Raw genomic sequence first — 23,520 nt, forward strand, 5'->3', positions numbered from 1 at the left:
TCACCATGTCTGGGTCCGCTGTTGGTATATCTAAGTGTATAACAAAGTCTATGAATCTATAGAGGATCTATATTTAGGATGGACGGAGTAGTTGACAAATAAGGGACCACACGAAATTCGAAACACGTGGCAACTTAAATCGTTTCTTATGGCTTACATGTGGGCCCAAGGCAACTCAAAAAATACTTTTGATACGTTCTGTTGGGCCGAACTGGGCCGCAGGCAAAACACACCGTCGAAGGAGAGAGAGAGAGAGAGAGCCAGAGAGGGGCAGGCAGTCGTAGACAAACACAACGCCTGGAGCCAGCAGCCCTCCGTTCCTTTTCCACCTCTGCTGCTCTGCCTTGCCCCTCCTCCGTCCCCGTCCGTCTCCGCCCAGATCCAGATCCAGGTACGGTCCCTCCTCCCTTCTTAGATAGATCAATCATCGTTTCTGGACCTAGGTGGGGTTGATCCCTCTCCGGATGGCCCTAGTTTGATTATTCCTACTTGGTTGTGGATTGGATTTGTTGGTGGTTCCCTCTGCCTCTTCTGTGCTGAGATTCATATACTAGGCCGGCAAGGCAAGGCAAGCAGGGAGACTGATGTGGATCAAATCAACCATCCATATGCATCTTTTCTTTTAATTACATCTAACTAATAACTAGGGATGGTTGCTTTGCTCATTCACCAGGAGAAGGGGGGAAAGAGGAAAGAAAGTGTTGCAACCGAGACAATGGCGGCAGACTCTGGCGCTCGTAGGCAGCCAACCTTCACCAAGGTTGACCAGCTGCGCCCGGGGACCCACGGCCACAACCTCATCGTCAAGGTCGTCGACTCCAAGATGGTCGTCCAGAGGGGCCGCGAGGGAGGGCCCCAGGGCAGGCAGATGAGGATTGCTGAGTGCTTGGTCGGCGATGAAACCGGCATCATCGTCTTCACTGCAAGAAACGACCAAGGTTCTCCTCCTGCCTCACTCATCTCTGTCGTATCTCGTCCCCCCCCCCCCCCCCCCCCCCCCCCCCCCCCGTCACTAGATTAGAAGTCTGGAGGGATCTTTCAAATGTCTTTACTCTGCTTAAACTTGCTGGATCTTTGGCCTGAATGTAACACATTATGTATCGGAATCCTGCATATCTCTGTTTGAAAATGCTAGATAGATGTCATGTTATTTATTGCTAATCATTCAGCGCCTACAGCTTCGTTTTCTCCTCCAATCATCAATATCAATATGTACATATGTCTACATGATTTAAGTGTACTTGCCAAATCCAAATAACTGACCAGGTCATTTTCGTAACACCTTCATCATTCGTTCTTTACCTAAGCATTCAGTTTATCAAAGTTCGAGTATGGTTCCTTGTGTGCATTGCGTTGCATATTGGAAGGTAAATGTAGAATTGATGGCTGAAATTGGTATTTTTTTGGCTTGGCAAATTACAGGCCACCCTTTTCCCTAAAATAAAATAATGAAAATTTTCATGCTTTTTTCATGAGGGTTGCTGATAGCTGTAATCTGTTTGCAACATCATGCTACTTGCCCTGTATCCTGGCTACAATCAGCGCCTAATCTACAGGATCGGGCCTAATTTGCCTCCATCCGAGTAAAGCTATAAGAGCAATAAATACTTTTTTTTTGTTGGTGTTTGCAGTGGATGTAATGAAGCCTGGAACAACTGTTGAACTGAGGAATGCAAAGATTGACATGTTCAAGGGTTCGATGCGGCTCGCGGTGGACAAGTGGGGAATTGTGAAGGCTGCTGAAAGCCCGGCTGAGTTCACAGCGAAGGAGGACAACAACATGTCCTTGATTGAGTTTGAGCTAGTGACCGTGGTGGAGTGAAAACCTTTTGTGTAGGAGGTGGCATGTCATGTTATGTTGCTGAACCTGTTCGTTGCCACTAAAAAAAAATAAACAAATCATGGTTGATGTTATCCTCCTATGCGTTGGAGGTTGACTAGTGATGTTTAGTTATCAAAGTCAACTGGTCCACATCTCTGAGATAGATTGCAGTGTGATGTAGCCCATCACGGTTGGACCTGTTATAATGCCTTGTTGCCTATTTGCTGACGTCGTTGGGTTGCCTATTGCCCTGATGGTTTTTGTTTTGCTTTGCCTTGCCTCGCTGCAACATGACTCGTGGTTCCCGTGTAAAGTTTGTTACGAAGCGCCATACAATCTGCGTTTGAGTTGCTTGTGTGGTGATTGGTGAATGAACTCTAGTACATTGCTGCAGCCGCGGCTGTTGGTTGAATGGAGCTTGGTGCTATAGGTATCAGGTGATTGAATAGGATGCGCAAATGGGCTATACACGTAATTAAGCAACAGCGAAACCAAAGCACGCCAATTGCAGATGTTCCACAAGGGAAGGGAATACAAGCAATCTGGGTTGGAGTCGAGGATTAACGGTGGTGCCCCTTGACCCTCACGTACCTGCCACACAGCTAGGCTCGCAATCTCTCTGTCCAGGCCAAGCCTTCATGCCGAATATTCTGATATCTTGATTGTGTAACTTGTTGCTGCTCTCAACTATTCTGATCGGCCAGCCTTGCAGCCTCTCATGGGAAAGGGCTGCATATCTTTCCGGCTCCTATATGCACACCAACATTGCCTCCACTGAACTACATACTGACCTAGAAACTGATGCTACCGGAAGGGCTGCTTCTCCTTGCCTCACAAAACTGATGCTACCGGCCATTGCTCACCACCGGCACCATGTTATTTGCCTCTTTTTTTTTTTAACCAAAATGGCAGGAGCTCTGCCCTTCATTAAGGAAGAAAATAGAGTTTTATGTTATTTGCCTCTTTACTGCTGAAATATTTACTGATGCGATTTGTATCTACTATCTGGACATCTGGTACATGCATGGCTGCACCATTGTTCTGCTGCTTGCCTCTGCCTCTCATATCTGAACATTGGCACCATGCTCTTCATCACAAATATTCCCCATCTTGTGGGTGACTATTCCATTAACTAAACTAACAGGGAAGCATCACGTAAAACCACTCATTGGCAAGGGCTGTCCAATCAATAGTTCACCTTCTCATCAAACTACTCGTCAGGCTGATGGGTATTGTATTACTATAACAACTCCATAGTTCTTGCTTCTTGCCTTCACCTCTGCAAGCCTGTACCACTTATGCCTTCTCTTTCTTCTTTCTTTGCTTTGGTAATCAGGCCAACCTGCAGTACCTAGTACATTCTTATATGCATCTGACGGGCATCATGGCAAGGCCTTCTTCTTTCTCTATTTCTGCACATCGAGCCTGTTCTTCTCTGCACCTAGACATGGGCTTCATCACGGCCGCTGCTCCCTGTCTCTGCAACTGCTGCAACAAAACTTGACATTGCTAATCACCAGGGAAGCTTCTTGCACTACTGCTGTACCTAATCTGTCCTTAATCTTGTGACGACCAAATCTTTTGGAGGACAAATCCTGTGATGATGTGTGCGCGCGTCACGTCCTCCTGTCTTTCATTTGTTAGAACGAGCTTCTAGGATTTTTTTTAAAACAAAAAAACGAGCTTCTCACCCTCAGAGAACTGGGTTCCCTTGGCTCGGCCAGGGAAGACCATGAGGCACCACGGCACGTGCGCCCCAGCGGCCATGGCAAGGTTAGCTGAAACGAACCGAGATTTCCAAGATAGAAATTTCAATCCCTGCACAGATGTGATAGTCCCAGGAATAAAAGCTATCACGTACAATCTCTATTTCAGCTGATTTCATTTCCAAGCAAAGCGTTACAAATCATTTATTACAAATTCGAAGTACATTTAGATAATAACCTATTACAAACTACGAGATTGAATCCACATGGATCAATCCACCAGCAAGGAAAACAACGTCGATCTATCATAGCGTGACAACGAAGCTTGGCGAAGTCCACATCCAAAGGCATCCTTGAGCGCGGTCGTGACCTTATACCATTCCCAACAATCCTGCAAGTCCATCATTCTGCATGCCGCCAGATGCGTGCAAGCCATGGTCAACACCTATGAGCTTTAAGTGGCCTAAGTGGCCTATTTCTAAGGGATCTAGCGATCCTATTATTTTGGGTTGTGGTTGCATCCTAAAATGCAATAAAAAATAATAATAATAATAATAATAATAATAATAATAATAATAATAATAATAATAATAATACTAATTATTATTATTTATTGCTCTTGTAGCTTTACTCGGATGGAGGTAAATTAGGCCCGATCCTGTAGATTAGATGCTGATTGTAGCCAGGTTGGCGAAAATTTACCCCTGTGCCCCTCAGTGTCGCAGGATCGGCGTCTGGAACAGTGTGGCACGGCGGGTAAATTTTCGCCAATCTGGGAGGGCAGAAGAGTTATCCTGGGGATCCCGTCACACGGGATCCCGTCACACTCAAGCCAGCAACTAACCTGCTTTTTCAAGGCATTCTCAATTCTTTTTTTCCATGTTGAAACACTCGAGCATCCATCACACTCTGCTTTTCAGTCTCAGCGACGTTGGCAAGGGGAGCATTATGTATGAAGAATTATCTATCAGTTTTGGAAGTTGAAGAGAAAAGGCAAATTCAGAGAACATCTCAAAATTAAAGTTCTCAATCGCAATATTGGGGAAACAACCATATTGCCAAAACGCCATGCCTTAAGCCCTTAACCAGTGCACACATGAAAGGTGGAAGCACATTAGATATACCAGCATAATATTTTATTTAATTTAGCGCTAAGGATTGTTGCATGGGAATTTACAACACATTCAGTTCTTCCTGACACTTTATTCCAGAAACTTGTCTGTAAAATCCAATACATGACAAAGATGCGAGATCAGAATTTTTGGGAAGATATTGCAACTAATCATACAAGCAAAATTTTGTCCAGTGCAGCAATAATATTTTTTTTCCACAACGGTTGACACTGAATTTCATTGCGATTGTAATGAAATTTCATAGTTAATGCAGCAATAATCTATTATAATAAGCTTTATCCTAGCATGTTTTGACATGCTTACACCTAATATATATTTAGCCAACATATTGACTTACAGGGCACCAAGATGCTTGTAAACGCACAAGACATACATGTAAATGGACTATAGAACCATTAAAAACTCACCAGATGTGACCGACACAAGTCGTCGAGGCTTGCATGTGTATCTATGTCATCCTGTGTACCATTGGAAGTTGCAGCAATAGTCTGAACAGAGGAAAAATGAAAATGAATATACCCAAATGTTGGATATATAGCTACACACAGAAACCAGGAAACAAAGAAGTCAATAAAATAAACCTCGTCAAGATATGTTGGAACATCAGGATCAACATCTATGTCGTTTGGCATGTCTGGATCATCATCATCAAAATTAATGCCAGTATTTGATCCATTGTCATCTTTCAAATCTCCAAACACATTGGGATTTCCTTATCAAATTCAAATGATCTAAAAAACTGCATGTTGGATGGTTAATAAATAATTTATATTTCACCAAAAAGATATAAATTAAATAAGTCAAAAGATTAGACATGCCTAATTTACATGGACACTGTAACAATGTTGAGTACCTTTTCAAAATGAGGGGGTGATTAGAAACAATAATGTTCCTCCTGCGGTTGAGACGGCTGTGCTTCAAAAGATTTAGCATGTTGAGGTATGACACCTTCCATCTTTGCCATAGGAAATAGAAATTTGAGAGTTTTCTTTTTTCGAAGTGCCAATAACCCCCCATGGAGAACCTTTCACTGCTCCAAAACAGATCAGTAAATATAGTTCAATACATAGGTCATCAAAATAACTTTTCAAGGCACTAAATAAAAGATATACTCCTCCGGGTTAATATTAGAAGTCGTCCTGCGCTCCGTCAGCCAGAGCAGATTAGAAGTCGTCCGTGTGGCGAGGCGTGGGTCTTGGACTTCTTTGCCCCTGTGTACTTGCGCCACGCCGCACACGGAGTAATTGCACCGCGCCGCACGCTTCGTTCCCCGATGTAATTAACGCCGCTCGCCTCGCCTTCCTTCCTCGCATGTTGCCTCTCTTCGGCCGAGACGCTGCGCCTCTCTACGTCCTCGCCATGGACTTCGACTTGCCACTCGCCCTGGACTCGGAATCGCCACTCGCCATGGCCTCCTTGTCGCCAGACTCGATGGTCATCGCGCCGGAGTCCGTGGCTCCGGATCTTCTCGTTGAGCTGCAGGACTCCGTCCCGCCGGAGTCGGAGGTGGCGCCCAAGGATGACTCCTCCCCGCTGGACTACGAGATGGTGCCAGAGTCCCTCGAGTTCGTGCCGGACTCCATGGCACCGGAGTCGGAGCACGCGTTGCCGCCGGGCGCTTTTGTTTGCGCTCGCTGTCATCTCGTCCATGAGGACCGCCAAGCGTGGGATCATGCACACTCGCGTTTCTGGGCATGCTCTCGCTGCGGTTTCATGCACTTGGAATACATGCTCCTCGCCATGCTTTACTGCCTCGACGAGTTCGACTGCAAGGTTTTCATCCCCGATCTGGACAAAGTTGTGATGCATGGCAACAGTATCAAGTTTGATCCACAAGTGCTCAAGATGCTCGACGAGAAGTGCGAACGTGAGCTCGCTGCCAGGAAGGATGACGGCACAGCAACGGTAAGATAACAAGCTTCACTTCTAATTAGTTAATTCTTGCAAGGAAAATAACAGCAACAATGTCTATACTAATGAAGAACACAGCAACGTTCTAAAGCTTCCAATATCTAATTAGTAGCTTTTTGTCTCTACAATGCAGCAAGTGTAATCTCAGCTTCATCTAGCAAGGATGGTGGGCACGGGATAGAAGTTGGCAGGCGCCCTTGTCTTTCTAATGTCTCCTTTTTCATGTGAGGGATCCTTAAGTTGTTGTTGCCTTTCTTCTTCATTGCTTCTATTAAAACAGTTTGTAGTGTTACAAAGATGTGGTTTGCTTTACGTGGACAATAATCCATGATTGCCTACAAAAATCAGTGATGAAATTAGTTGTTGGAATGATGAAAAATGTGTGAACAATTTGATCAATCATGTGTGAACACTACCTGTTGCACGACTGGAACTAGGTCTTGAATAGTTTTTGCATTCTTTTTGTATTGAATTGCTTGAATTGCTCGAAAAAACCCCAAGTACAAAATGTTGAAATCAGGAGAATTTGGTGGTCGAGAAATGAGCCGAATATCAAAACCATCTCTCTTTGCATGCTCACAAAACAATGGATCATCCAACTTTAAATGTGAAGGTGCATTGTCTTGTTGAATGAAAATAGGATTGCCCACATCTTCTCTTGGCCACTTGGCTCTAATAGCCGGCAAGACTTGGTTAATCATGAATTCTCTAATGACATCTCTTGTGATACTTGTAATGGGCTTCATAACCATATCTCCACGGACACGTCCGGTTATTGCATTACTTCTTTGAGCCGGTTCATAAGTGACAAGAGGAAAACATCCAATTCTACCATCAAAAATGCACTCCCCATCTCTAAACCTCGGCCGAGCACAAACACACAAAAACATGAGCCTAGGGATATAGTTTTTGTTCTTACAAGTCCTATGTGGATCGTCTTCTTCGGGGAGCAAGTAATACTTTTCAGATTTTTGGGTGAGGTAGAACCATTTTTCATCAATGAAGACAAAGTCAAAAAAATCCTTAAACCTTGGATCACCACTCAACCCCCTCTCAATCATGTCAATACACCACTTTAACCTAGTCTTTTTATTACCTTCAGTAAGATAGGGCTTGATGCTACTAGAATGGCGCCTTAGCAAACCTCTTCTCAAATACCTTTGCACCTTCCATTTGCTAATGTTTAGTTTGGCACAAACATCTTGTATGGTCATCCTCTCCTTCATAGGAATGTCACGCAAGGTTTCCAAATTAATAGGAATTGCCTTACGACCAACTCTACCCTTTTTTAAACTAGAGACCACAACCGGGATGGAGTTTGCAAGTTGTGTTTTACCTCTCCTCCATATACACTGAACTGTCCGAAGGTGTAGATCAAATCGATCAGCAATAATCTGGGTATCTTTCTTGTGGAGTATCCCGTTATTGCTTCTAGCCAACAACGCTTGATAAACTTGCTTTCTCAAATCTTCTGACATCTCTTTCCTTCGGTGGTGCACTTGAACATTAGCCTCGGCAACATGTTCTATTTCAAAAAAAAAACATTATCATCCTCCAGTACAGGCTCAGTCAAAAAGCAAGGAAGCAAACTTACCGATGTCATTATCATCCTCCAGTACAGGCTCGTTGAGGTCTAACCCAGCGTTGCCTTCTTCAGCTTCCGGTACAGGCACGTTTAGATCGAAGGTAGCAAGTGAGCTAGCCATTTGTGCGGGTGTTTTGTTTGTGCTTGTTAATTTGCAGTTGGCCGGGCGTATAAATACGAACTTGGCGTGGCAAAACGTCCAGCGAGCGCGCAGCTAGGCGTCCAGCGCGCGTTCAACGAAACGTGAAAAAACGAAGCGCGCCATCGACGGAAAAACGGAAAAAGACGCGCCCAGGCACGTGCACGTCCCGCACAGTGCCATGCAAACACATGCAAAACAAAAACAAGCAAAAAATATGATGCGGTAGGGGATCAAACTTGCACCGCGATGGTCCCCGCGCCCACCACACTGGCCTAGCCAGTCCACCATTGGTTTGTTTCTCATATGAAACATACCGCAATTGCATTTAATAGGGGTAGACAGGGAGAACTTACCCCTAATTAATGACTCCTTGGTATGCACAATCATGTCCTAAACGACTTCTAATACCAGCACGGAGGGAGTATATCCATAAAGAACAACTTCCTGTACCTCTCATGTAAGGCCGAATCTTTAGGTTGCCAGGTTCACGTGGATTCGAAGGTTTCCATGGATCCTCATCATCAGAATAATCTCCAACAGGATCCTCTATATCATCTGGGTGAGGCATTTCAACATCATCAACATAGTTAGGTTCATCAGGATCAGACCAATGTTTGTCATCTGGACTGGTTTCTTGAGTTGAAAATTGTTCATGATTCTCCTGAGTTGGATCTAGACCTCCTAGGACTTCTCCAGCAGCCGATTGACGAGAGTAAACAGGCCCAGCGGTAAAGAAAAGTCGAAGCCCACACAACCTATACATGTTTTTTAGAGTTCGATTCGACAACCTATACTATACATGTTCTTTCCTATCCTAATAAAGGGTTAGTCCCAGTTTCCTCGTGCTCATCCTTATGGCTGCCGCCGGCTGGTCGTCCCTCCCCGCCGATCTCCTCAAGGAGATCTCCGGCCGGCTGTCCTCCGACGCCGACCTCCTCCACATCCACCAGGTCTGCCCCCACTGGCGAGCTTCCACCTCTCTCCCAGCCGCCTGCCGCCCATGGGTCGTTGCTGGCCGCGCTCGGCGGAGCGGATTGATACCAATCGGCGACTACTCACTCCGCCTCCCTCGTCGCGGCGCGCGGAGGATAGAAGTCGGTGCTCCTCCGGCCGGCTTCCCTTACTGCTGCGGCACGTCCCGGGGTTGGCTCGCCTTGGTCGACGACGACCGATCCCCAACGCGGCTCGTGCTGTGGGAATTTCTCTCCAATACGGAGATCTCTCTCCCATGTCCGAGCCCTCTCACCCGGATCTTTGTCTCCGATGATCCGCTCATATCGTCCAACTGGTTTGCGATTGCTACGCAGCGCAAGGGTCGGATAGGGCAGAAGACGCTCCTCTGGCGCCCTGGAGATGCCGACTGGACCATGATGTATGAGCGAGGTACGTCCGAAATTGGTTCCATCGCATTCCTGGAAGGAAAAGCATACTACATCGATGTGGCGAAAAACATTATCATCTGTGATCTCAACACTCCTTCTCCCAAGTGTACTCGGATGTACAATATTATCTCCTTAGTGAATCAGCTCTGCAAGTGTGACAGGTTTCATCCCATGCGTGGGGTGCACCTGGTAGCCTGCAACGGTGAGCTGTTGCTTGTGGTGTTGCGTTTGGGAAACCATCCATCGCCGGCTGAAGTTTACAAGCCAGAGTGGATGCCGGACCTGCAAGTGGAGCTCCACGAGAGGGTGATGGACCTTGGTGACTACTCGCTGTTTGTGGGTCGAGGGGACACTTTTTCCCTCTCTGCAAAGGAGTTTCCTTCGATCAAGAGGAATTGTGTTTACTACGCATATAATAATTACCACCAAAGGTATTGGATATCTGTGTTCCATTTGGGATCTGATGTTATGGAAGAAATCCCTTACCCAGAGGAGCTCAAGCAAGACACAACCGACTGGATACCGCATGCCTGGTTTTGTCCTAGAAAACCCTTAAGAAGCAATGAGTTAGGTGCAGGTAAGGCCTTTGTCTAGGCTGAGGGAATTTCCTTATGAAATTCCTGTGGTAAATCTTTATGATGCAGGAAGTTCTTCATGAATTTCCTTTAGTTATGATCGTTTGCATTGGGGAAAACTGCCTGACCTCTTGTGCCCCCTTCATGATGCTATCAACATTTTTAGACCGTTTGAATGCTGGTTATGTTATATCAATGGAACCCTCTTTCGAGGGTATGTATCAAGTCTCAATAAATGCATTTTCTATATTGCCTAATTTGCTGGTTGTCTTTCAATTCTACATACAGGTTGTAGCATCAGTAATATGGACTAGCAGGGCTTTAAGTTCTTTTTGTTTTTATTCTCGCACTTAGATCAACTTTCTGTGGTGATTTGTTTTTATTTTTAGACCCAAGTGCTTGTTCTGACATTGGAATCGGTGAAAACTTCAGCACCATCCATCACCTTTTCCAAGTAATTACTAAGCTACCATCTGATATCCAGTGTTATTTTCTACATCCTGCCATCCTGTTTCAGGAAGATATCTGAATATGACCCATCCGGTTATTCGTGTAACCGTATTCGGGCTCCCGTGATCTATAGCACACATTTTCTTGGCTGAAAATGGGTCCGGAGGTCATTTTCACGGCTTCCGACCGTCCCCCACGTTTTCGACCCTGGTTGCCGGTGTGGTCATTTTTGGGCTCCCATGACCAATAGCACACGTTTTGATTGCCGAAAAGGTGTCCGGAGGCCATTTTCACAACTTCGGACCATCCCCACGTTTTCAACCCCGGTTGCCGGTGTGGTCGTTTTCGGGCTCCCGTGACCTATAGCACACGTTTTCATGGCTGAAAACGAGTCCGGAGACCATTTTCACGGCTTCGGACCATCCCCACATTTTCGACCCCGGTTGCCGGTATGGCTATTTTCGGACTCCTGTGACCTATAGTACACGCACACATTTTCATGGCTGAAAACTCGTCCAGAGGCCATTTTCCTTCAATGTAGCAGACCTGGAAGGAAAGGAACACGAGTATCTTTGATCAAAAGAAATAATCGTTTATGCAAGTTGCCTCCTCGACGATCAATGAAACCAGATTGTGTCAACAACCAAGGACCGCCCATGTGACTGATGTTGGGACTGATGTTGTGTAGCTGCCTGTTCCCAAGCTTGCTCTGTTTTGCACCTAGTCGCGTATTTTGTTGTTTTATATTGCTTTTTCTAGTGCATGCAAACTTAGGATGTGAACTTATTTCCTTCTTCTTAATGAATGGCAGCGTTCCTGCCTCTTTTTTTTTTTAAAAAAAATGTTAGATTCCTCGTCACATGTTCCATGGTTTAGCACTTGACCACATAAGGGGCGGTGCTACATTGGAAATCTTTAAAAGCAATTAACTTCATAATATTCTCCTGTGCTAACCATATGCATATGACACTTGTTTAATTTGCTGCCTACTATTTTCAGGCTCAAACCTGACAGAAAAGTATAAAACTGAAATAAGAAATAAAGTAAGCATATGCATGGGCCCCGTGGGAAACGTAGTGCAGCGGGAGGGGCTGCAGCTCAGCGAAGCAGGACGCGTCAAAATTGTTAGCAGTTGATGTATTAGCGCAGCTACAGGCGCATGCATGGGTACTTACAGGCGAATGCAACGTGCGATCGTCACGTGATCTCCGGAGGCTATACGTGCTAGGATATTTTTCCATGTTTAGTTAGTTGCAATAACGGCTTGTGATCCTAGCTTTACTACCTGTACGCCTCACTGTATACATATGTGCCGTGCTCGGCAGCAATCAATGCACTACGTGAGTTATCTGCTTTCATGGTATCAAGGACCCGTTTTCACTACTGACAATCCGCACCATTCTTGTACTTTCCCCTTGTGTCTGAAATCTCACACTTTTAACACTCTCTTTCACCTTTTCTCTTATATCGCTACTCAGTTTGGCACCACCATTAAGGACATTCAGTGTGACAACAATCAGGAGTTTGACAACTCCTCCACCCGCATCTTTCTTCTCACTCATTGCGCCATCATCCGCATATCGTGCCCCAAACCTCTTCACAAAACGGTCGAGCCGAAAGCATCATTCACTCCACTAACAATATCGTGCGCTCTCATGTTTCAGGCCCTAGCATACCAGCGCCATATTGGGTAGAAGCACTTCACACTGCGACATATATTCTCAACCGCCATCCAACTCAACATCCAAATACCACACTTTGCTATACAACGTACGTTAAGTTCACCCTTCTTACGACCACCTCCGTGTCTTCAGTTGTAAGTACTATCCCAATCTCCCCCCTTCCTGCTCTTGGAGGCGTTGCAACCAACAAGAATCGATGCAGGCTCAACAACGGGAATGGGGGCGGCTATGAAAGCGGGGTCAACCCCGTGCAACGGCGCCCGTCCTGGAAGCCTTCCTGGAATATAATGCCCTCAGCGGGACGTTCGCGCGCGGTCTGGCCAGTCCAGTACGGCCCGTGCGGTAACCCTCCACTCGTGCCTCTGCCTCCACATATCCCCAGGCGCTAGCGGCAAGCCACACCGGCGCACTGCAGCAGATGCTTCCGGGGCCAGCCGGCACTACTCCACCATACTACGGCAGCAAGTTCCACTCCTTGCCGCAGTAGTGGATATGGGACCAGCCGACTCTAGCGAACTCGTTCAACACGATGACGCTCACTCCTCCGCCGAACAACGACTAGTACATGGACTCATGTGCTTTCTCACACATGGTTTCAAACTCCGACTCCCTTTCTCGCTTATTTTCACCCACCCAATCATCTTACTCCTTCTAATAATATGATCAGTGACGGGTCCTTGTTACCCATCACCGGTATGGGCACTTTATCTTTTCCTATGGTAGATCGTCCCTTATATCTTCATAATGTCATTATCTCCCATAAATTATCAGAAATCTTATACATTTTCGTCATTTAACCACTGACGTGAAGGATCTCGTAACCAGAAATGTGATCGTCAGGTACAATAGTTTCGAAGAGCTATACTCTTTTCGTTCATCCACCCAGTCTCACATCGTTACGGCCACCACCTCACCAAGTATGCTTTGGCATTGTTGGCTTGGTCGCCTGGGCGTCGTTATCTCGCTTAGCATCATTTTTAGATTTTGTTTGTAATAATAGTGAGCTGAAAACTTTGTGCCATGCTTGTCAATTAGGCTGGCATGTGCTATAGCCTCCGGAGATCACGTGACGATCACATGTTGCATGCACCTGTAGCTGCCGCTAATTAACATCAACTGCCAACACGGCCTGCAGTTTGAACGTCAACCATTAGCCAGATGTGGAGACATGCAACATGCAATCGTCACGTCATTTCCGGAGGCTATACATGCTAGGATATCACGGCTTGTAATCCTAGCGTTCCTTCCTGTGTACGCCTCCCTGTATACTTATGTGCCGTGCTCAGCATCAATGCATTGCGTGAGTTATCAGCTTTCAAATATATCCAGAGTTACGGTGTTTTTTTTTGGAAATCAGCAAAAACCTTCGATTAACTGTTGAACTCTGACAAATCACTTGAGACTGGTCCAGTACAAAGCTCGGTGCTCGGCACCAATACACATGCTCGTCCGCAGGCAGAGCTCTCACACCATGGCCGGCCACAGAATCAGCCCCCCTATTACATGTTCCAGGACACACCGAGATAGAATAAGAACAGAAATTCCGAGCCATGAAATCTTTGATATTCCTAAAAATACTCCACCTGTATGAAGTAGAAGTGCTATTACTTGATGTCAACCTCATGGCTCCAAATCTTCTGCATGACTTGCTTACACTACTACAATACGCCCCTACAGTGAATCGGCCACCCTATGTAAATGTTCTAGGACACACCGAGATAGAATAAGAACATAAATTCCGAGCCATGAAATCTCTGATATTCCTAAAAATACGCACCTGGATGAAGTAGAAGTGCTATTACTTGATGTCAACTACAGTGGCAGTTAAAACAGGCCTACAGCGGCGGTTATCAAAACCGCCACTAAGCCCCCGTCACTGGACCGGTGGCGGTTCCACAGAACCGCCGCTGAGAGTCTCCGAGCCCGATGGTGGTTGTGATGACATCATCACCATAACCGCCACTGGGAGGAAAGAGAGAAAATAAAAAAAAAGCCGGGCCCAGCCCGCTCAGCACAACCGCTCACCGTTGCTAAGCTCAAGCCGTGATGTCGCCCGCATAGGTCTGCGGTCGCCGCGCCGCCTGGCCCGGAGCCGATGTCCCCGCGCTGGATCCCCGCTCGCTAGGCCCGGAGCCAACGTCCCTGTGCCGGATCCGCGGTTGCCTTGCCCGGAGATGACGTCCCCGCGTGCGAATTGGCGGTCGCTGCGCCTAGAGATGACGTCCCCTCGCGCGAATCGGTTGTTGCCGCGCCTGGATCTGTGATCCCCACGGCCGAATTGGCGGTCGCAGCGCCTGGAATCGCGGTCTCCGCGCTCGGAGGAGATGGAGCCACCTCACTACTGTGGAGGAGATGGGGCCGCCTCACAGCCAACGTCATCGCCCGTTTGCTTGCTTGCGCGAGGGAGGAGGGAAGAGAAGAGGACGGACTCACATGTGCTTTGACGCCGCGCGCCCAAATCTCCGTCGCCGCCTAGATCCGAATCCTCGCATGTGTTGTTGGCCATCGTGTCTCTCCACTCCCAGCTCATAGAGACGAAGGTCGAGGCCGCCGTGCTACGCGTCCGAGGAGGGGCGGCGACCTCGGCCTGGGCCTCTGCAAGTCGGAGGGAGTCGGATATGCCGGAGGGAGGGGAAGGGGAGGGCGCCGGTGGAAGGAGAGGGGCAGTGTTGTGTGGAGGGAGGCGGCACCGTGTGGGAGAGAAGGAGAGAGGTGGCATTGTGTGGAGGAAGAAAATGAAACCTAAGTTGTTTGGACACCGGCTATTTATAACGCTTCTCGGTGGTTTGGGTTGGAACTGGCCGAATGGGCCAATTATTCCCAGTAACAATTGGCTGACCTTAGTAAACCACCACTAGTGATAAAAATACCAGTAGCGGTTCGCTGACATCAGCTATAACCGTCACTGGTATTTTTTTCACAGTGAAAACCGTCATTAGTGTTGATTTCCGGTGACGGTTTTTTCACTGACGTCGGCATCTCCGCAGTGGCGGTTTTTCGGGATAATCGCCACTACTGAAAAAAATCTTGCGTCACTGTAGGCTCGTTTTGTAGTAGTGTTACATGATTGACATTGCAAAAGTGCACATCTTATATGCTCCATTTCCAAAGCTTGCCAGCACGCTCTCGCGTGTTTGCACTTGAAGGACAGATGACTGGGAACCTTATCAAACCTCTGCTGCAGACGGCGCAGATTATGTATGTCTTGACCCCTCTTCGTCGTAGATTCCTACGGTTGACCCACAAGCAGATAGAGAAAGTTTTTTTTTTCGTTTTAGAAGAGCCAAACCGGACCAGGCCTTGGGCTAGGCAGGCCTGCAAACTAATCGATCCCACTGCGCGGACGGAACGCTAGCGAGAAAGGAGGCCTCGACGCGAAGCAAAACGGCAGTAGGCAACCGAGACGCGGCGCGGCGCACAGCCATCGCGACGGTAAAATGCGGCTGTTGACAGATTTCTTCACTCCAAATCTGTCAAATTTATGACCCTTTGATTATTTGCTTTGAAAGCTGTGCTAAACCTGACTGAAACCGGATGGACTTTTTGGCGTTCTCGGGTTTTGTTCTGTACCCACAACCGGATGTCTGCAGACCCATATTTGCTTAGATTTCCTTGATCCATGTGCTTTCTTATTTCCATCTCTCTCTCTCTCTCTCTCTCTCTCTCTCTCTCTATAGTTGGCTTGCAGAAATGCAGAGCGATGAGCAATCCTATCTATTTTTTTTATCTATATCCAAGCATTAAACTCCTTTTTTCACTTTACCTATTTCTCTCTTTACTTCTCTCTCTGCTTCTCTCTCTCCTCTCAATTTTCTTTCTCTGTCTTCTATCTCTAATTCTCTCTGTTTTATATATTTTTCTCTATGTTCTTTCCCTTTCAATCTTTTTATTTTATTGTTTTTATCTTTAATAACCTCCATATATCTATTTATTTATATTTAATTTTTATCTCTCTCTCTTAGAAACCCCCCCCCCCCCTCTCTCTTGTATCTGTCTCTAACGCTTCTCTCTGGTTTTTTCTCTCTTTATATATGTTTCACTATCTCTCTTTATTTATTTTATTTTTGTTTCTATCTCCCTTTACGTGATCTATCTCTTTATATTTCATTGCATTGTTCTACATGTATATTTCTGCTCTCTTTATCTTTGTCTTTTTACCTATCTCAATCTCTTCTCAATTTTTCTTTCTCTAATTTCTCCCTGGTTCTCCCAGCCTATTTTTTTCTCTATCATAGTTGTTCTTTTTTTTCAATCTTTCTATGTATTTAGTTGTTTTTATCTACAAAAACCTTTCTATATATATTTTTAATTAAGTTTTATCTCTATCTTAGAATATGTTTATCTCTCTTTCTCTTTGTCTTGTATCTCTCTAGTTATTTCTCTCTTTATATATGTTTCTCTATCGTTCTCTATTTTTTTATTTTTCTATCTCCATTTAGGTGATCTCTCTCTATATTTCATTGTACTGTTCTTTATGTATTTCTACTTTTCATGTTTGTTTTCTATCTCAATTTAGGTGATCTGTCTCTCTTTTGTTCTTGCATATTCTCCCATTTTTAGTCGATGACGATAGTACAATATTCTTTGCTCATTAAGAACCCTTGCCATCGAGTAAAAGCGAGAGCTAGTATATCATTATCTGTGTTCACCATAAAATTTAAATTTGTTTATTTTCTCTCCGATCAGGTTAGGGTCTGATTCACCATATCTGAAAAATGAGTTGTGTGCTAACAGTTTGCTCAAGTTTTCTTTTCTGCATCTTGATGGCATGTATGTCAAGAGGGATGGGGATAAAAAATGTATTTCTAGCAACCTTTACAACCCTTATCTGCACAAAATGCAGCACGCAATGTTTTTCTGCATGGCACAATACAATGTATAAAGATTATATATTTTACCCTCTATGTTGCATTGTTTGCAGGTACTGTGTAGTGTGTACAAGTCTCTCAATTTCAGTGACGAACCTGTTTTTATGATGCATCGGTGCTCTTTTTTCTTCCTTAGTGTTGCATTCTTTATTTGCTAAAAGCTTTGTTAGCAAGTGGGGTGATGGTTGCAGTGTTCTGGCGCCTTTGATACCGGGTACGGGTTGACTTCTACCCATTAAAAAAAGCAACGAGCCTACTTTAAAAAACTGAGAGATTCTTTGGCTATAATCTGTCAATTTTTTGTGTAACGTGTCACACTCTTATTGGTTAAAAAGTTGACAGATTTTGTCCTACAAATCTGTTGCCAGATAAATAGACAGTAATCGGACAGTTAAAACTGAATATTAACTGAAAGAGCAAGAGTTTCTTCGGACGGTTAAAACCTAATATTAACTGAGAGAGCAAGATTTCTTCCCGATATTATTATTATTGATAATAATTAAAAATTCATCAATTTTAAAAGTAGAAAATGCGTAACAGATTTGTGCCGTTCCGTCAAAAAAATTTTAGAAATACAATGTGCCGTTCTGTCATCAGCATCAAGCAGAGCCGCCCTCCTCATACGGCCCATCTCCCTTTCCTTCATGCAGAACCGTTTTTTTTTTGTCTTCTGCAGGCCTTTACTTCCGGCCCATCTCTCTTTGTCTTCACTTTTTTTTTTGCGACGGACTTTGTCTTCACGTTTGCCCAAGTGCCCAGTTCGGCTCGGCATCTCGTGACCCGGTCCCTTCTCGTCCGGAAGCAATGACGTCTTCGTGCTAGCCGCTTTCTCCTTTTGCCTCTCTTTGTTTCTCTGACTTGTGGCCCCTCGTGACCCACTGGTCAGGTCCTTCTTCCCAAATAGGGTAAAAAGGGAGCGCTTGGAGCGCACTCCCTGACAGGTTGCTGCCCTGCCCCGTCGTGCTCCACGCCATGACAAGCGCTTGAAGGCTCTCACCATCCTTTCCTTTCTGCTTTCATTTACTGCTCGGCCTGACCAAGGTCAGAAGTCACAAGAGTCCTCTTGACCTCCTCCCTGTTCCTCTAGTTGAGCATTGTGGAGCATTTGGGACAACCATTTTCTGGTGCGATTGAGCTCGTCGGACGAAATTCAGATCTCCTCCCCGCCGCCCGACCCTTCCTGGAAGGGGTAAGAACCCACCCCCGGCGCATGGAAAAGCTAGGGTTCAAGGAACCGCAACATGAGCTCGCTCTCTTCCGACTTTCCGAGTCATGCACTCTCCCCGTCTCTTCTTTACAAATCCGGCAAGGCCCTCGCAATCTGTAAACATCTAGAACCTCCTTGGCTGGAAAACCACCTCCTTTTACGTGCTAGGTTCCCCTATGCTTGATGTTACTTCAGCTATCCCCTCGTCTTTCGCATGTTCTTTGGTTTTGAATCAGACAACAATCGCGTTTTTGAATCACCCAAAAGATCGCGTTTTGATGCATTTGACGAGTCATGAGTCAGCCAAAATTGGCGTTTGGGTCTGAACCTGCCAAAATTTGCGTTTTGATTGTAACAGACGTATAACCAAGGGCGGGGCACGGGAGCCCAATCAGGATATATAGGACGTGACTGGTGGTGATGCCTGACCGGCCATGCCTTCTTATATTCAATATATGGAGTAAAATTTATATAAGTGCAGTTCAGAGACAATTAATTCCTCTGTGCCCTCGTTGCGCAGCACAATTGGTGATTTGCCCCGCTTTCCATCTGATACACATGGGTTCGAGGGCAATTAGAAACCAAATTTAGGCAGAGCTCTGGACGCGTTGCTTATATATACGCGTATCTCCATACAACTCTTTTTCTGCTGTCGTTTGGGTTTTTTAATAGGTTAACACATTGTAAATTTTTTGAAAACAAATGTCAACGCACATTTACCATCACTATTTTCCCTTTGCAGTTCATTAACAATGGATACAAATCCTGATCCAGCCACTCTAGCGAAAGCAATGGGTGCAAGAAAGAGTGTTGTGATAGTCTTCGTTGAGAAAAAACGAACTGATGGTACTGTACTTGATGGGTATGGCTCCGGTTTTATCCTCAAATCAAGAGGTGGCGAAGCTCTTGTTTTCACTTGCGAGCATGTGCTTCCAGGATCCAAAAGCCTTAGCTTTGATATGAAAAAAGGACAAGATATTTGTTAGAAAAATGGGTGAGGAGAAGTCTGGGATACCTTGGCAAGCACAAGGTCACTTAACAAAAAAACATTCATTTGTCGACCTGGCTATAATTAAAGTGACTTGATTGCCTAAGAAAGTGCAGGAGCTGAAGTTTCTTATATATATGCGCATCTCCATACGACTCTTTTTCTGTTGTTTGACTGTCATTTGGGTTTTTTTATAGGTTAACACATTGTAAATTTTCTGAAAACAAATGTCAACGCACATTTACCATCACTATTTTTCCCTTTGCAGTTCATTAACAACGGATACAAATCCTGATCAAGCCACTCTAGCGAAAGGAATAGGTGCAAGAAAGAGTGTTGTGACAGTCTTCGTTGAGAAAAAACGAACTGATGGTACTGTACTTGATGGGTATGGCTCCGGTTTTATCATCAAATCAAGAGGTGGCAAAGCTCTTGTTTTCACTTGCGATCACGTGAATCCAAAAGCCTTGGCTTTGATATGAAAAAGGACAAGATATTTGTTAGGGGAATGGGTGAGGAGAAGTCTGGGATACCTTGGCAGGCACAAGGTCACTTAACAAAAAAGCATTCATTTGTCGACCTGGCTATAATTAAAGTGACTGGATTGCCTAAGAAAGTGCAGGAGCTGAAGTTTCTTATATATATGCGCATCTCCATACGACTCTTTTTCTGTTGTTTGACTGTCATTTGGGTTTTTTTATAGGTTAACACATTGTAAATTTTCTGAAAACAAATGTCAACGCACATTTACCATCACTATTTTTCCCTTTGCAGTTCATTAACAACGGATACAAATCCTGATCAAGCCACTCTAGCGAAAGGAATAGGTGCAAGAAAGAGTGTTGTGACAGTCTTCGTTGAGAAAAAATGAACTGATGGTACTGTACTTGATGGGTATGGCTCCGGTTTTATCATCAAATCAAGAGGTGGCAAAGCTCTTGTTTTCACTTGCGATCACGTGGATCCAAAAGCCTTGGCTTTGATATGAAAAAGGACAAGATATTTGTTAGGGGAATGGGTGAGGAGAAGTCTGGGATACCTTGGCAGGCACAAGGTCACTTAACAAAAAAGCATTCATTTGTCAACCTGGCTATAATTAAAGTGACTGGATTGCCTAAGAAAGTGCAGGAGCTGAAGTTTCTTATATATATGCGCATCTCCATACGACTCTTTTTCTGTTGTTTGACTTACGTTTGGGTTTTTCTTATAGGTTAACACATTGTAAATTTTCTGAAAACAAATGTCTACGCATATTTACTATCACTATTTTCCCTTTACAGTTCATTAACAACGGATACAAATCCTGATCCAGCCACTCTAGCGAAAGCAATAGGTGCAAGAAAGAGTGTTGTGACAGTCTTCGTTGAGAAAAAATAAACTGATGGTACTGTACTTGATGGGTATGGCTCCAGTTTTATCATCAAATCAAGAGGTGGCTAAGCACTTGTTTTCACTTGCGAGCATGTGCTTCGTGGATCCAAAAACCTTGGCTTTGATATGAAAAAAGGACAAGATATTTATTTTGGGAATGGGTGAGGAGAAGTCTGGGATACCTTGGCAAGCACAAGGTCACTTAACAAAAAAGCATTCATTTGTTGACCTGGCTATAATTAAAGTGACTGGATTGCCTAAGAAAGTGCAGGAGCTGAAGTTTCTTATATATAGACTCTTTTTCTATTGTTTGAGTGTCATTTGGGTTTAGGTTTTTTTATAGGTTAACTAAATTTTCTGAAAACAAATGTCAACGCACATTTACCATCACTATTTTCCCTTTGCAGTTCATTAACAATGGATACATATCCTGATCCAGCCACTCTAGCGAAAGCAATGGGTGCAAGAAAGAGTGTTGTGACAGTCTTCGTTGAGAAAAAAACGATAGGTACGGCTTCGGTTTTATCGTCAAATCAAGAGGTGGCAAAGCTCTTGTTTTCACTTGCGAGTATGTGCTTCATGGATCCAAAAGCCTTGGCTTTGATATAAAAAAGGAAGATATTTTTTAGGGGAGTGGGTGAGGAGAAGGAAGATATTTTTTAGGGGAATGGGTGAGGAGAAGGAAGATATTTTTTAGGGGAATAGGTGAGGAGAAGGAAGATATTTTTTAGGGGAATAGGTGAGGAGAAGTCTGGGATAAGGTCACTTGAAAAAGCATTCATTTGTCAACTTGACTATAATTAAAGTGACTGGATTGGCTAAAAAAGTGTAGGTAGTTTGTTGCTTGAGATGACTTACCGGTTGGGACGTGTGCCATTGCCGTGGGTTACAGCAACCCCGATTATGTGTTTTGTGGATCAGATGACTTAATTCTCACCACCATACCTGCTGTGTCTCCTGGTGCCATTAGGTATGTTTCTAACTCTTTAGTCTACACTTTGTTGCCAACTAATTTATATCAACATCATGACTTTTTGATTTCGTAGTGGATAAACTCTGGTATCTCAACAATCTGATATTGTGAAAGAAGTTGTTCCTACAAGTTGTACAACCGAAGGAGGTTTCTAGGGAGGTCCTGTTATCTGCAGTGGTGGCGTTTTTGGCGTGATTGCTTGCGGGCTTGAGCAGAGTTCGCTCGCTATTTCCACTGAAACAATCAAACTAATACTGAAACAATGGCTGATCATTGAAGACGATGTAAGCTTCAACTTTGGCTCCCAGCTTTTTCTTCACTTATTTTATTTATGTTTGTTCTTGTGCATTTTTCAGGAAAACATAACCATTGAAGATATGCTTGACAGATTCAGGATCTAGCGCCTATTCATGTAGGATTGTCTTGTTCAGTCAGAGTTGCACTCCTAAATTTTGCATGTTCAGTTTCAGCATTAAAACTTATTTCGATTGGGTTGTAAGAACTAAAGCCATGAAGTACGTGTACGGCTACTACAGAAAACAACTGTCATGCCGTTAGACCATTTTGGCATGTAATCAAACTACGTGGTTTCCACACTTGTTCATGTGTTTGTTGTGATTGTACTCTAGTTTTACTCGCCTTTGCTGCACCAAGCACATTCACCGTCCTTGATGGGTATGGCTCCGGTTTATTTATTTTGGGAATGGGTGAGGAGAAGTCTGGGATACCTTGGCAAGCACAAGGTCACTTAACAAAAAAGCATTCATTTGTTGACCTGGCTATAATTAAAGTGACTGGATTGCCTAAGAAAGTGCAGGAGCTGAAGTTTCTTATATATAGACTCTTTTTCTATTGTTTGAGTGTCATTTGGGTTTAGGTTTTTTTATAGGTTAACTAAATTTTCTGAAAACAAATGTCAACGCACATTTACCATCACTATTTTCCCTTTGCAGTTCATTAACAATGGATACATATCCTGATCCAGCCACTCTAGCGAAAGCAATGGATGCAAGAAAGAGTGTTGTGACAGTCTTCGTTGAGAAAAAAACGATAGGTATGGCTTCGGTTTTATCGTCAAATCAAGAGGTGGCAAAGCTCTTGTTTTCACTTGCGAGTATGTGCTTCATGGATCCAAAAGCCTTGGCTTTGATATAAAAAAGGAAGATATTTTTTAGGGGAGTGGGTGAGGAGAAGGAAGATATTTTTTAGGGGAATGGGTGAGGAGAAGGAAGATATTTTTTAGGGGGATGGGTGAGGAGAAGGAAGATATTTTTTAGGGGAATAGGTGAGGAGAAGTCTGGGATAAGGTCACTTGAAAAAGCATTCATTTGTCAACTTGACTATAATTAAAGTGACTGGATTGGCTAAAAAAGTGTAGGTAGTTTGTTGCTTGAGATGACTTACCGGTTGGGACGTGTGCCATTGCCGTGGGTTACAGCAACCCCGATTATGTGTTTTGTGGATCAGATGACTTAATTCTCACCACCATACCTGCTGTGTCTCCTGGTGCCATTAGGTATGTTTCTAACTCTTTAGTCTACACTTTGTTGCCAACTAATTTATATCAACATCATGCCTTTTTTATTTCGTAGTGGACAAACTCTGGTATCTCAACAATCTGATATTGTGAAAGAAGTTGTTCCTACAAGTTGTACAACCGAAGGAGGTTTCTAGGGAGGTCCTGTTATCTGCAGTGGTGGCGTTTTTGGCATGATTGCTTGCGGG

At 44.5% G+C, this 23,520-nt stretch overlaps 2 protein-coding genes across 3 annotated transcripts; both read left to right on the forward strand.

Moving 5' to 3' along the window:
• Window positions 1-231: 231 nt before the first annotated feature.
• LOC117859088 (uncharacterized protein At4g28440) lies at window positions 232-2,050 on the forward strand. 2 transcript variants are annotated; one of them, XM_034742271.2, is made up of 3 exons: window positions 232-391; window positions 674-938; window positions 1,632-2,050. In XM_034742271.2, exons 2-3 carry the CDS (start codon window positions 716-718, stop codon window positions 1,820-1,822), a joined length of 414 nt encoding a protein of 137 aa, XP_034598162.2. In that variant the 5' UTR covers window positions 232-391; window positions 674-715; the 3' UTR covers window positions 1,823-2,050. The 2 variants fall into 2 exon arrangements, with proteins under 2 accessions (XP_034598162.2, XP_072150194.1); XM_072294093.1 differs by lacking the exon at window positions 232-391 and adding an exon at window positions 428-568.
• Window positions 2,051-8,769: 6,719 nt separating this feature from the next.
• LOC140223014 (putative F-box protein At1g65770) lies at window positions 8,770-10,514 on the forward strand. The gene has a single exon (XM_072294306.1). It carries the CDS (start codon window positions 9,154-9,156, stop codon window positions 10,273-10,275), a length of 1,122 nt encoding a protein of 373 aa, XP_072150407.1. The 5' UTR covers window positions 8,770-9,153; the 3' UTR covers window positions 10,276-10,514.
• Window positions 10,515-23,520: the final 13,006 nt, after the last annotated feature.

The sequence above is a fragment of the Setaria viridis genome, chromosome 5 (genome assembly GCF_005286985.2).
Source record: "Setaria viridis chromosome 5, Setaria_viridis_v4.0, whole genome shotgun sequence".
Lineage (NCBI taxonomy): Eukaryota > Viridiplantae > Streptophyta > Magnoliopsida > Poales > Poaceae > Setaria > Setaria viridis.

Bases quoted from the DNA above. Each gene is read 5' to 3' on its own strand.
- LOC140223014 (XM_072294306.1), top strand. From the start codon at position 9,154: ATGGCTGCCGCCGGCTGGTCGTCCCTCCCCGCCGATCTCCTCAAGGAG.
- LOC117859088 (XM_034742271.2), top strand. From the start codon at position 716: ATGGCGGCAGACTCTGGCGCTCGTAGGCAGCCAACCTTCACCAAGGTT. The intron at 939-1,631 runs GTTCTCCTCCTG...TGGTGTTTGCAG, and splicing joins CACTGCAAGAAACGACCAAG to TGGATGTAATGAAGCCTGGA.